Source organism: Acanthaster planci, linkage group LG02 (assembly GCF_054643075.1).
Source record: "Acanthaster planci isolate LZ-2023a linkage group LG02, COTS_SCS, whole genome shotgun sequence".
In the NCBI taxonomy this organism is placed as follows: Eukaryota; Metazoa; Echinodermata; class Asteroidea; order Valvatida; family Acanthasteridae; genus Acanthaster; species Acanthaster planci.
This window is the reverse complement of record NC_141778.1, coordinates 12,050,220-12,063,551: the sequence shown is the minus strand read 5'-3', so window position 1 is coordinate 12,063,551 and position 13,332 is coordinate 12,050,220. Positions and strand designations below refer to the sequence as shown.

Sequence of the window (13,332 nt, the reverse complement as noted above, 5' to 3'; positions counted from 1 at the left end):
GCTTTAGCCTCAGTCAACGGCAGAATTAAATGACTGAAACACATAGATGGATTCGCTGTAAATAAAATTTAGGCTATTTACAAGTTAACAGAGGTGGCAGCAAGTCATTATGTGCAAGCCCAAGTCAAGTCACAAGTCATTATGTGCAAGTCCAAGTCAAGTCACAAGTCATTATGTGCAAAGTCCAAGGCAAGTCACAAGTCAAGTCACAAGTCATTTGGTCACAGGGCAAGTCAAGTCAAGTCACAAGTCATTTGGTCTAAACACAAGTCAAGTCACAAGTCTCTTTGTCCAAGCACAAGTCAAGCTGCACATTATTTTCTTCTGTTGTAATAAGCAAAAATCAGGCGTCAACTTACGAAGTTACGAGTTTCGGACAGCTGAACACCTTTTCTCCAATCATTTTGACAATGCCTCCGTAATTCCCTTTTTTACTTGTGTTGTAATAACTACCATTGCAGTTTACCATATACGTGTCATATATTGGACCTCTGTTTAATTTAATAAATGTACCTTGCAAGGTGGAAATAAGCGGCGAGATGAAATGATGACATATTGAGGGCGCTGTTTATCCTAGTCACGCGTCAACGAAAAGTGTAGCAGTATATTATTGCTGCCCTGATCTACAGCTGCAGCTGGGTGAAGTAGAAGCTGCGCAAGCCGAAGTCCTTTTTTATGCACGTCAGGCGTAAACTGAAAAGCTTAATTAAAAATATATGGAGCCACTTTTTCAAGCCCAAGTCAAGTCACAAGTCATTTTTTGCAAGCCCAAGTCAAGTTACAAATCAAAGCTGGTATTTACAAGTCAAGTCACAAAAATAGCGAAACGAGTCCGACTCGAGTCCAAGTCACATGACTCGAATCAGCAACTCTGCAAGTTAAACACACAACTCATAAGTCTGCACTGTACCTTTGCCTCTGCAACCTACCGGTTCTGTTCATGATCTCCAACGAATTCAAACCCACCAAGAAACTTTGTAGACCTACTGTGTGTCAAGCCGGGCACAGTCAGTTAACGTCAGATTTTCTTACCCGAAAAAGCTGCTGGGGTGGGTTTTTTGTCCCTCCCAAATTTTTCAACTCTGCAATTTATTTATGACGCCGATAAAATATGTAGAGGCACAGCTCTTGAGTTTAGGCATTGGTATTCCACCCCCCTCCCATTTTTTTCAACTGCCCTGGTAAAAATTTTGGCGCGTTCCCACACGTCAACCGGTTCACAGGTCCATAACGTATATAGACCTTTTCCCAGGGATATCACGATAGTGCTGGACCTGTGATGTGTTGTGATGGTAATGAATGCAGAGTAGTGTGGTAGTAATCTACCTATTCAAGATAAACTAGTAAAGCATGCAGCGTTCGCACAAGTGCTTGCACGTGGTTGGATCTGCCCGTAGGAATATTTGCGATCACCGTGGCCAAGGCGATCCAGACGTGGTGGTATTGGTTACATTTAGTCACGAAAAAGTCTATGGGTGCGTTCGACTAGCTTACACGTGTAAGTCAAACTTACACGAGAGCGTTCGTTTAGACATCACGTGATCCTCGTGCCTGCCCTGGTGTCAGCCACTACTACCCCAGCTGGCGAGCGGGTCTCTGGAGGCTGCCCGAGTGTAATGACGTCACGGTGTTTATTGCCAATGGTTTCGATACAAAGGAGTTGCTAATTGTAACCTTTTCTCTTCTGTACCTATGGTTGAACACTCCCTAACAAATCGGCCTACCCAAACAGGAGAGGTCGTTTCTCCCCTTAGCTCTTTTGTACATGGTGTAGGCTCCCCAATTCAATTCTAATTACTCATAGTTGGGGGATGGGCTTTGAATCTCCCCCCCCCCCCATACGCACAGGTTTTAATGATGAGCAAAAAAACCTAAAGCTAAAGTTAAAGTCTCCGGTAAGACTGAGCTACATTATGTGAGTTCATTTTGTTTCCTAAATCCAAGAAAGATTGACCAAGGTTATCGATAGCATCCCCATTGGTATCGCTTGGTGAACGATAGAACACTCCAACAATGAGGGGCTTGCATCCCTTCACCCTAGTATCAGTTCAAAGTATTTCACCATTTCTTCCAGAATTACAAGTGTTTGTAACAAAGTCCCCTTTTACTAATTGGACCCCCCCTCCGGTAGTAGCTGACTCCTGGTCTTTCCGAAAGATTGTGTGATTGACAGGAAATACTTCACCATTGCCGACACTCGAATCTAACCACGATTCAGTTCCGCATACAAAATCAGGTTTAGTACTTTCGATGAGAACTGCCATATCACCAACTTTGGAGCGTAGGCCACGAAAATTCGTTAGTACAATTAAGGACCTACTCTTGCATGTGTTTTCTTAACCTGTTTACACTGTCTCTTAACTTCCCTCTTTAACGCATGATCTAAGTTAGGTGACTCAGAAACTGATGAATTACTATTGCTATCCAAAGCTTGACATGAGTTTTCGGTATACACTTCAGAAAACAATAAACCTGAAAAGTTCAATTCACTACAAGATGGACAAATCCAGTTGCAACTTGAATTCATGAGGGAAAGTACAGTTCATCATTCATACTACAACAAGCACAGTGCAGCCATTTATCACAGCTATCACATTGCACCGCATGGTGGTGCTCAGAAAGAACATCACCATCGCACACACTTTATGGAGCACAGCAGTCAGGACAATACCATGGTGTTGAATTCATCACAATATTATTTGCTTTGGCAGAGTTAATCCCAGCACACTTCTGATGAAGATATGCTTGGCAAGTTGGCAGTCAAAACAGCGTAGAACGACATGACAGACCACTCTTGCTTCTAGGTGTTGAAACAGGTCCTGGGTTAAGCTGAACATCCCAGCACATTTAATCAATCCAAACGGTTCCTCACGGTTCCTCACGGTTCTTTTCAGAACCATACAGACTCACTAAGAGATCGTCTCCTTGCATGGTGCTACTGCAAGCTTTCCACCTTAGTTGTCTGTCACCATGAATAGCTTGAAATCCCAACTTACAGTTTGTGATCCTGCGCCACTATATCCCACGTTACCAAGTCAGGGCAGCCCAGGCGTTGTGCCGGCGCCTGCAAAACTCGTATCTAATGCCCTAACATTAAACAAACCCACTATCAATCTTGCAGTCACAAAAATAAGAAGCGCATTGTTGAAGTTGATGTGGTGGCGAGGAGTGGCCATAATAAAGTCTTAGAATCCTTATCCAGCACGAAGAAAATAAATTTACAAGATGGCGGCCCGCAAAATGGCGGCCCGCAGATCAAAAGTCAGGAGAACCCTGCGAAATTTCCAAACTGAGATGAATCTTAAGTTGCACTTTGAAGACAGGGTATTAAATTGTTCAAAATTGAGTTTAAAACACATCTAAAGTCAAAAGTAATATCCACGGAGGTCATAAATTCAGATAGCATTACACGAAAGATTAAAAATTGGATGACTTGATGCCGTAAAAGACTTGATCCAAGACGAAAGCGGCCTGGCCACCTGCGTCAGCGTTGCACAGCATCGCACTACCGCACTGATCACTTCATGTCGAGGTCAGGATAGAAAAATGATTAAAATCCATCCAAATAAACACATAATCCAAAAAGAATGTCACAAATCGAACAAACGTGGGTTAAAAGTCCTTTATTTATAGGATAAAGACACTGATGGCGATTCAAAAGACCACATTTTAAGCGATTTTCTTAGCCCAGACCGAGAACAAAAACTTTATGTCCTTCCACACGCATAGCGCCATAAGGACGAAATTAAAAGAAGTATACATGTATATAGGACAAAACATTAGACAAAGGTTTAAAGGACAAAAAAGTAATAAATATACGAAAAAAAACATATATAAAGACAAAACTAATAAATATAGAACAACTATAGAGCACGAAACTAAAAATATAGAACAAAAGTAATAAATACGACGAAGCGCCACCACCTCGCTGCGACGCCAGACCAGTTATGATATAAGGCAAAATATATACATTGTAGAACGAAAACAACAGCCGCAATGAAGTGATTACATGTTCCAAAAAGTGAAATTTAGCAAGGAAAATTCCGAAGCATTTACTTAGAAAACAGATTTTATTTCAGACAAAGAGGTTTGTGCAAATTAAGAGCATTAACTGTTGTCCGTGTAACTGTAGCCCTAATTCTGTATCGAGCATGGCTTGCGCCCGGCACGACGGGTCCGTAGAGATGGCGCTTCGTCATTATGTTTTACGCGCATGTGTGTACCCGGCATGTTACACTGCTACACGACATACCTGGGAAATTCGTTCGTCCCATTTCGTGCCTAGTATAGCGGCTTTGAGGGCCTTCTTGGAACTAGTCTCAGCAATCAAGAGGACGACGCTCCCAGCTCTGAATACTGAACCCGGCGGTTGCTATGTGGTGCAACTTATTTTGGTGTGATCTAATCAGATCGCTTGTCAAGAATTCATCCGGGTCAGGGGTTGCATAAACACAACACAGTATGCATGAAAATCAGCTGACAACGAACAGAGATCAAGTTTCAAAAACTTATTTGAGAATAAAACAAACCAATCTTAAAAACACCGGTACTAAAATATTCAAAATGAAATACTTTACAATTTTACATGTACTGTAGTGCAGACGAAAACATGTACTGATATGTTAAAAGGGAATGATGACAAAAATCATCAGAAGGAAAAAAATAGACACGACTATCTTACAAAATAACATGTAAGACATTTAAACCAGATATATTGCAAACGCGCTGTGGTGTAGCCCATTCTAACCGTGTATTAACATTGCACGTATTCTCAAGCTGGTTTCCTGAGCATTATTTGGGTCGCCCGGGAGCGTGCGTGGTTTCGAATTTATTGAACCGCAGGTGCAAGGCCTCCAGAATATGTAGGAAATATAAAGATACAACGGCACTGAGTACACAGTGTTCATAAATACATGTACATACGTTGGGTACGGGCAAAACCCGTTATATAAGTCACAGTGAGCAAAACGTAGTACTGATGTATAATAATACATGAGTTCACACAAACTTTTACTATTTACATGTACTATCTCCCATATGGAATATATTTTTGAGGTTAGTCAATTTCACACTAAACTGCATTATCAGGAAAGCTTCAATGTAATATTTCATTTTGCCTACATGAACAAACAGAAGACCCTGTGCGATGAACTGCACACTGAAATTGGAAGTGCTATTATCATAGTAATGGCCAATCAGGTATTGAATAAGAAGTGGTCACAACCGACCACAGGTGTCCCACTCGTCTGCTGTTCTTATACCAGCAGGGTTAGCAGTGTTAATCGACTCTCCTTACACACTGTAAATGATTGACTGAATTTTAATTTCGGTTTGAATTGTAAGGCAGTGCTTTACACAAATATTTCCATATGAAAGAACTAATATTAAGTATTATTTGAAACCTTTACAAGCAAACAGGGATAGTTTTCACTCTAATGACCACTACTATTGAATACGTATACCGGTACATGTGTAAAAAGGCTGCTTAACAAATATAATTCAAGAAGTTTAAATGTGAATAAAAATATAATACACTCACACCCATTCGGTTTATTCTGTGAATACTGAATTTAGTCAAGTCTGCTATAGATTTTAAAACGACACAGCAACAAATTATTTACAAGAAGATCTGTAGACTGAAGCCTAAAATACACTCTGGTAAAAAAGTAAAATGAACAAGTGTCCTCTGACAGTTTGGATTACACATTAAATGGAACTACATACCCAATGATGATATTACAACAAATCATATATTTCTTAAAAATAAAAATCCTTGCTACTGATCAACTGAAAAGTTGACCTTGATCATTTGAATCTCAATGTCCTAAAGTGTGCGGGAAAACAACTTGCCATAAATTCTATTGAAATTACAAGCAGTGCAAACTTAGATCTGACCAGTTCCTTACATTAATTTGATGTTTGATGCTGGGTCCACTCAAGAAATTTTACAACCCCCAGCATCTTGACACAGAGCCAACTGCATCATTTATTTAGTAAGTGGCTGGTAGTGATGTTCAGTGGGCGGGGCCTGGGGTGCAGCCTGGGGTGCAGCCTGGGCTGGAGCCTGTCCTTGAGGGGGAGGCAGATACTGTCCCTGAGGAGTCGTGAACACTTGCTGGGTAGAGTAGGCTACTTGTCGGGATGCAGTAAGGAGGACACAATAGGAAATAACATGTCACCCAGGCGGATTCTTTAACGTAGGTCTAAATCCTTTTGGAATGACCTTGTGACTTTTTATTCAGATTTTTCAGACAGTAAAAATTATAAAAACTAACGAAAAGCACTAAAAAGAAAGCTTAGTTTACATTAGAAGTAGCTTACCAAACTGAGGCTGGCCTGGTGCAGAATAATAAGCTACTGCTCCCTGAGGTTGACCAGCAACAACAACGTGTGGATGAGCTTGGTAGTGAATCTATCGTAACAAGACAGCACATCAACAGACTTGAGATTAAATAGACAGAGCACCTGCATTTCATACTACATGTACATCCAAGAGGAGCTATGCCCCCACCATGAATCCAAAATTCATTTTAGAAAAAACACGACTGAAGGGCAATTGCATTTCCCTTCCCTTCTTCCAAAAGCATGTAAGAAGGCACAAGGTTTGATTTGCCTCACTGCTTAAAAGGCCAAAACAGGTGTCATAAAGAACTCCCATTTTTTTTAGTTCCCCCAAACAAATCAGGACTTAAAAATTTTGGTGATGGATCCGTTGTTGGGAAACTCATATTGGCACCACACCATGGCACCTCTTCTTGTAAAGTTTGGGCAACATACTTTGTGTGGATATATTTCATTTGCAGCCAGAAGGAACTGGCACACCTATTCATTGTTCCAACTCAGTCGGCTAGAATATGTAAAAACACATTCTAGTGATGTTGAACAAGGACTCTGTTCAGCATACAGTTGTGGTCAAACCTGTTACTGTACATGGATTCTTATTGGGGCAACTTACCACAGTACTGCTTGGCGTTGAACAGCAGACAGCGCTGCAGGTCACACTAGCACCAACAATGGCGATAATGAACTCTGCAACAGCCAGGATAACCAGCATAGCATCTACAGCCACTCGGCCGGTCTGTCGATCAAAGAAACAAATGTGGTCTGTTAGATTTGTCCTTCGAAGCATGAGGAACTGGTTATTTTTCCTGTTATTTTCTATACAAGCCACGCAAGTGAACTGTGACACAAGCCTTTCTTTGTCATTGTTCACTGATATTTGTCACTGGCTCTGTACTAGGACTTGCAAAGGGTCTTTTGATGAACTCACCCACCACAATAGTCTGCCAAGACTGCAGAATAGGCACAAAGATGCCCAAACACCCCCCCCTATACCGAGCACTTTGGGCCCGGAATTTGTTCACCCCTTAACAAAATACATGTACACATCATTTTGTACTGCAACACACTGTCAGTGGCCTTATATTGCAAAAGCCCAGAAAAGAAGTCTACAAGTAACCAAAGCGTCCAAACTCTTATCTGATTTGATGATTTGATTTGATTTGACTTTTGATTGTCAATGACTAAAATACCTCATTACATCCGTAGTAGTAGTAGCAGCTTCCTGCGTCCACAGCTACTGCTGTAGCACTGAAACCAATGACGGTACAGGCAGCAAAACACGCAAAGATGCACATCACCATGTAACCGATCGCCTATCAAATCAATGATGTCACCAATAATATAAGAAAAAAATCTTAATATCTTAATGCTGCTCAATTTAGAACTATTCATTGGAAAATAAAGTTGGCAATTTTACTTTTGATTGTGACACAAAACCACCTTAGAGAGCACTTACACAATCAGTGAACAGAAGTTAAACAGAGCAGTCTGCGTGGAATTAGGACCAAGGTACAAAATGGTGCATTTAAAGAACACTGAACTTCGCAAATGTCCATGAGGTGGATATGTTACTTACAGCACCCTGGTTTGCCTTCACTCCAGAGACTGTACCCAAGATGCCAGCAACGCAGTAGAACTGTACATCAAAGACGAACAAGAAAATAAAAACATCAATTTTATGCTGCATCCAAGCCAAGACCCGGGTCCTTGTAGACTGTTTCAATATAGTGACAAGGTGAAAAACATAAATTCTGGGGGAGCGGGTTGGCGTAGCGGTTCTTTCCTCGCTATGCACCAATGAGGCCCGGGTTCGAGTCCCGGCTTGGCCCAGGCTTTAAGTGCATTTGGTTTCCAGTCCATACTCGCTCTCGCAGGTTTTCTCCGGGTACTCCGGTTTCCTCCTGCCTCTAAAACTGGACCTTCTTCCTAACTCCGTAATGTGATGCTGATTAATAAAGTGTATGAATAAACGTACAGTTATTGGCGTAAATAGCCCGAGTTGCTGAAAGCGCCATTAAAACAAAACAACAACATAAATTCATGCCTTGTTCAATTTTAGTTAATTAGATTCTTTAACTGACTATTTATCCTTCACTTTTCAGAAATAATTGCAAATAATAATTATCTCCAATGTAAAGTGCACGGACAAAAACCTGCTACAAACTGCTGAGAGACAACAGTAACCTGAAATATACAATAACACAAGTTTAAAAGGTTGGACTCAAGGGCTTTGTGTATTGATCTTCAAAGGTCTATAAATGTTGGACTTTGAAAGAAAAATAGAAAAAGTTCCTTCCATACCCCTGAAAGTATGGTGACTAAAGTACAGATTGTTGAAAATGGAAGATGTACATGTAACAAGAAATGAAAGGAGAAAAACTGACTTTGTATTGAAACTGAAACAATATCATACATGTCTTCACAGCAGGATCCCAATAAACGGCAAAAAAATTCCAATGGATTACTAAAAGAAAAGTACATACACTGTATGGGTTGATGTAGGTTTCCTACAAACCATCATGCTCGGAAATGGTTCATTTATCCTACATTCACATAGGCTTACAAGGCACTTACCCCAAGACCACACCAAAAAGCATGTCCGACGAAGTAAAAGTAGGCCTGAATGGCACAGGCAACAATGCCCAAGACAACGGTCAGACCTCCCAGTACAATCTGCATGACTCCCGTCACTTTCATACTCTTCCAGTTGCCTGGCCTTGATTGGCCGCTTGAAACCACTTGTGCAGCCCCCTGCTGCACTGTCACCTACATGTAAGCAAGCACATAAAATGATACCAATAGTAGGAACATCAAGGGGTAGTGTTCTCTGAAAAAAAAACCTGAGTGCTACGTGCCCATGAACATAATCTTGACACAAAAAGTCTGTGAATGGCAAAAACTGCTTGAATTAAAAAAAAAAAGGACTAAAAACTGAATTCCAAAACATTGTTCTTGAGGGATGGGGAGCAGAGGGGGCCCCTTATAACTATGACAACCTGAACCCATCTGGTCACAACCCTCAGCCAACTTTCCCTCTCCAGCAATGTACATGTACACAAGCAAACAGACTTCTCAGTCGTCCAAATCACAAGAGGGCCATCGTCAATAATTTTAACAAGATCTTACTGGGTTTACTTTAGCACAATGAAGCATGCTTGAAAAACAAATTTGCCAATGCTCTTTGGAATGCATGTAGAATATAATTTAATACACTGAGTCCGTGTACAAAGAAGTTTGATTATGAGTGCAATCAATGCATGTTCTTTGGAAATAAGAATATGGCTGAGTCAGTTCCAATAATTCACTGTTGGAATATGCCTCCTTCAATTCGATCGAATATCCGACTATTCCATTTTATCGACCGGCAGATTGATATACAAAATCAGTTGCAATAATGCACACAATGTAATAATCAGTATAATAGCTTCTCTCGTCTTGGAGTATCTCCAGCCACGATTTAGCAAGATTTAAGAGGCGAACAAGAGGAACATTTCTATACCTTTTAAATGCTTTAATATATAAATTAACGTTTTGAGTCGCAAGATTTCTGTCGCTTTTCATTTGAATCTGCTTGAAAAAACCTCCATAGTTCAATATTTCTCATTTAAAACAAAAGAATATTTTTCCCTTCCTTTTCACGAAGTTTTCATTTGAATACACAAATTTGGAAAATAGTATATTTTTTATAAAATACAGATATTCAACACAGCCCTGAATAAAAAAGTCACCTCAGCTGCTACAAAATTGAAACGTACCAGCAAAAAAAAAGGAAAAATACAATGGGTTTGAAGAATTGAATGAACTGACAAAACAGGCAAATGATGAACACTGAATAAACCAGCAACTCAATAGTGCAACATCTGATAGAAGTTAGGCAGAAAAGTACTCTAAAGCTGTGGGTAAAATTAACAATTGAGTTCATAACAACTTCTCCAGAAAAACAGATATCTTTGCATAGACACTTGTCTTCGGTACTTGTAATCCACAAACCAACTGGGCATTTCCATTACTTTTTTATTTACTTTGACCATTTTTTAAAACAAGTATTAAATCTACTACATTCAAGAAAACAGAGATCTTTATTTCCCAGACCTAGAAACCAAACAGAATCTTCAAATGTGGGTTAGTGTCATGAAAATAATTTCCCATTTTCAATCTATGAAAAGGCAATGATTGTTATGTGTACAAATGCCTGGGTGTACCTGTTGGTGTGTGTACCAGTGTTTAACTGGTACTGGTGTGAATAACCATGGAGGAATAACCAGCTACTCCTGGATGCCTTGAGTATTATGTTTGTGCAGTGTGCATGCAGTGTACAATAATAACAGTACTCTCCTGTCTGGACTATCAGTTTGCACTAAAGCCTTGGGTGGGCCTGGCATGACCTTGAATTGCATTTCATAACAGTAACAAATGTCATCGGTATTATTAAAATGAGATTTGAATTAAATGCTACATGTATTTCACTTACACGTATGTACATGTATATATGTAAAGTTGTTTCCTAGGCAATTTTATTTCTTATTTCTGTCACACTGATTGCAAGATGGTGGGTATAAATTTATCACAACTATCTATCCTAGTTATTCTGAATTAAGCTTTGCCTTCACAGTAAAATGCACTGAAGAGGAACTTGAGGGATTAATGAGTAACCATGTGTACTTGTTTCTTTGAGTATAGTGTCACACAAAGCATACATGTTCTTTTGGAAAAATTCCACCAAAATGTTGCAAATAACTTAATCTTGCTGATTTTGAAATTAGCGCAGAACTTTCAGATCAAATGTATACTCTGATTTTGTATAATGCTCAAGAAAACTACAACCCAGGTATACAAGTACACAAGAAAGTGACAATCAATGTATATAGGCCCTTTTTGAACACTCAAGACATAAATTTCCTTAGTTGTTCTATCTGCACTAAGTTCTTGTGGTTCTACTCCTTTCTTTGGGTTTTAGTCAAAGCAATTTTTACATTGGTTTTTAGAGACAGTACATGAACCCACTCAGCGACATACATGTTCCTTAAATTTGGGGAATAATTCCATACACTGCCACCACAAATTTATCCTTACAGTGACATCAAAGAGATAAGATGTCCTAAAAAGTCACTGAAAATAAAAACAGGGAAGAATACTGAGACAGTTACCGTGGAACACTGTTGTAACAAGGTACATGTACATGTACATGTACTTAGGACTTTACAAAATACCATGTATAACACTGTTTCTAGACCAGTTTCACCGGGTTATTAGTGTTCCGGGTGTGAAGTACTGCCCAGAAATAAACTCTTTCATTTGAATAATGCACAACACTCATGACATTATTTGATTTTTTTGCTTCTTCATTTGGGCTATGGTCCGGGGCGTTCTTTTGATAAAGGCAATAGAAGATCTAATATTGCGACAAAATTAGGAGTAAATGTTTCTTATTTCATTCGAATGCTTGAGTTGGGATGTAGCTTAAAGCAATGAATCTATACCAGTATAATAAACCCATCCCAGTATGCGAAATGACAAGGCTACCAAGACTAGCCGGCCCATCACTCAATGAAAATCTGAAATGTTTATAAACACAGTTCATCCACCATCCATCCATTCAAAGCCCAAAGTCTAACTTCACCCAAACTCCTCAGTTGGGTAAGAGTTCCACATACTCTAAACATCTGCATTATTACTCAAGCTCAGAAAGGTCCACTTCTTGAGCGTTGTGACATACTATGCAATGGTGTTGTTTAAGTATTCTCAATGTTTTATCTGCGCAGAGGCAACGACATAAGATATCGCTGAGGGTTGATATTTTACTACACAACAGCAGGGGAAAATGAATGACACCCACTCTTTCCCTCTCGATTGTGTTCCAGCTACACATGATAAGATAAGACCCGCTTTTTTTTGTAATTTAACACGTGCGATTCACAAAAGTGCACCTCCAAGAGTTTGATACGCAAAATCTGTCGACCCAACGTGTGTCTTGAAAGGATTGACAGATTTTGTGTTGTGACTGGCCAACACGTTGCAAACCCTTGGAGGCACACTGTTGAGAATCACCGTATTACTAGGCCCTACTTTAATTCATTTCATCTCATGGTGTAGGCCTACACTGGTTTACAACTCAGCAATGTACAGAAAATTGCTGCAAACATTTTCTGTGCGGCATATGATTAAACAATGAATAAGATTTAGTTATTAGCATCTGCCTAGAGCATGTTTCGTGTGTTAAGTACTGAATATCCAAAGATGCAGAAAATTATCCGACTTACCACCTGATGTTGCGGAGCCATTTGAGTTTGGCTTGGCGTGTAAGCTGGGGGTTGTTGCTGCATCATGAAATCAAAGTGTCGGCTAAGGCTAGAGGATGTATAAACAAAACTATCGTAAACATGATAAAAACTAAAAATTCATACGATTCACAATCAAGCCACATATGACATAAATCACTTGCGCAAATTTGGCAATAGCTGATGTAGCCTACCCAGATTGGACCATGGAGCTATAAAAACGCTCCATGGTTGGACGTTGTATTTATTTCATTACGACTCTGTAACGTAGTACGGTCAGGGAGTCCACCTGGGGCTGAGCTACATGTATGTAGCTTACCTTAAATTTGCCTAGGCTTGATGTTCGATCACTCTTTAGTTTTGAGCAATTCCAAATCACAAAAACGAATTAGGCCGTTGTATATGTGCGGTAGAGATGTGTCGATGGATAGAGATGAGCGGCAGAGATGTGCCCTCGTCACTAGTGCTGGTGGTATGAGGCCGGCGATCGCGCAATCGATTTGTCATTAGTGAACGAAAGCAGCGTATCTGATTGTTATGGAGAGGGTAAAAGGCAAAGGGTGAAACTCAACGCTAAAGATAGCGAAATACGTCACTGTTTCTATAGTATCATGATCGTCCCCATATGTTTAACTACCTATTACCACCACCATGGGCTTACACTCTGAGCTCGTCGTACTTTGGATACGAAATCATTATCTTCAGACTAGGT

The 13,332-nt window shown here is 40.0% G+C and overlaps 1 protein-coding gene across 1 annotated transcript; it reads right to left on the bottom strand.

The window, feature by feature from the left end:
- Window positions 1-3,608: 3,608 nt before the first annotated feature.
- LOC110978272 (uncharacterized) lies at window positions 3,609-13,159 on the bottom strand. The gene is made up of 8 exons (XM_022233145.2): window positions 12,940-13,159; window positions 12,603-12,690; window positions 8,917-9,108; window positions 7,919-7,978; window positions 7,533-7,655; window positions 6,956-7,078; window positions 6,322-6,412; window positions 3,609-6,129 (listed from the first exon to the last, which is right to left on the bottom strand). The coding sequence occupies exons 2-8, from the start codon at window positions 12,666-12,668 to the stop codon at window positions 5,987-5,989; spliced, it is 798 nt and encodes a 265-aa protein (XP_022088837.2). The 5' UTR covers window positions 12,669-12,690; window positions 12,940-13,159; the 3' UTR covers window positions 3,609-5,986.
- Window positions 13,160-13,332: the final 173 nt, after the last annotated feature.

What these genes read in the sequence shown, in the direction of transcription:
- LOC110978272 (XM_022233145.2), bottom strand. Translation starts at nt 12,668, where the DNA reads ATGATGCAGCAACAACCCCCAGCTTACACGCCAAGCCAAACTCAAATG. An exon ending in ACTACTACGGATGTAATGAG is followed by an intron (nt 7,079 to 7,532) that starts GTATTTTAGTCA and finishes TTTGATCGACAG; the next exon opens with ACCGGCCGAGTGGCTGTAGA. An exon ending in CAACGCCAAGCAGTACTGTG is followed by an intron (nt 6,413 to 6,955) that starts GTAAGTTGCCCC and finishes TTGTTACGATAG; the next exon opens with ATTCACTACCAAGCTCATCC.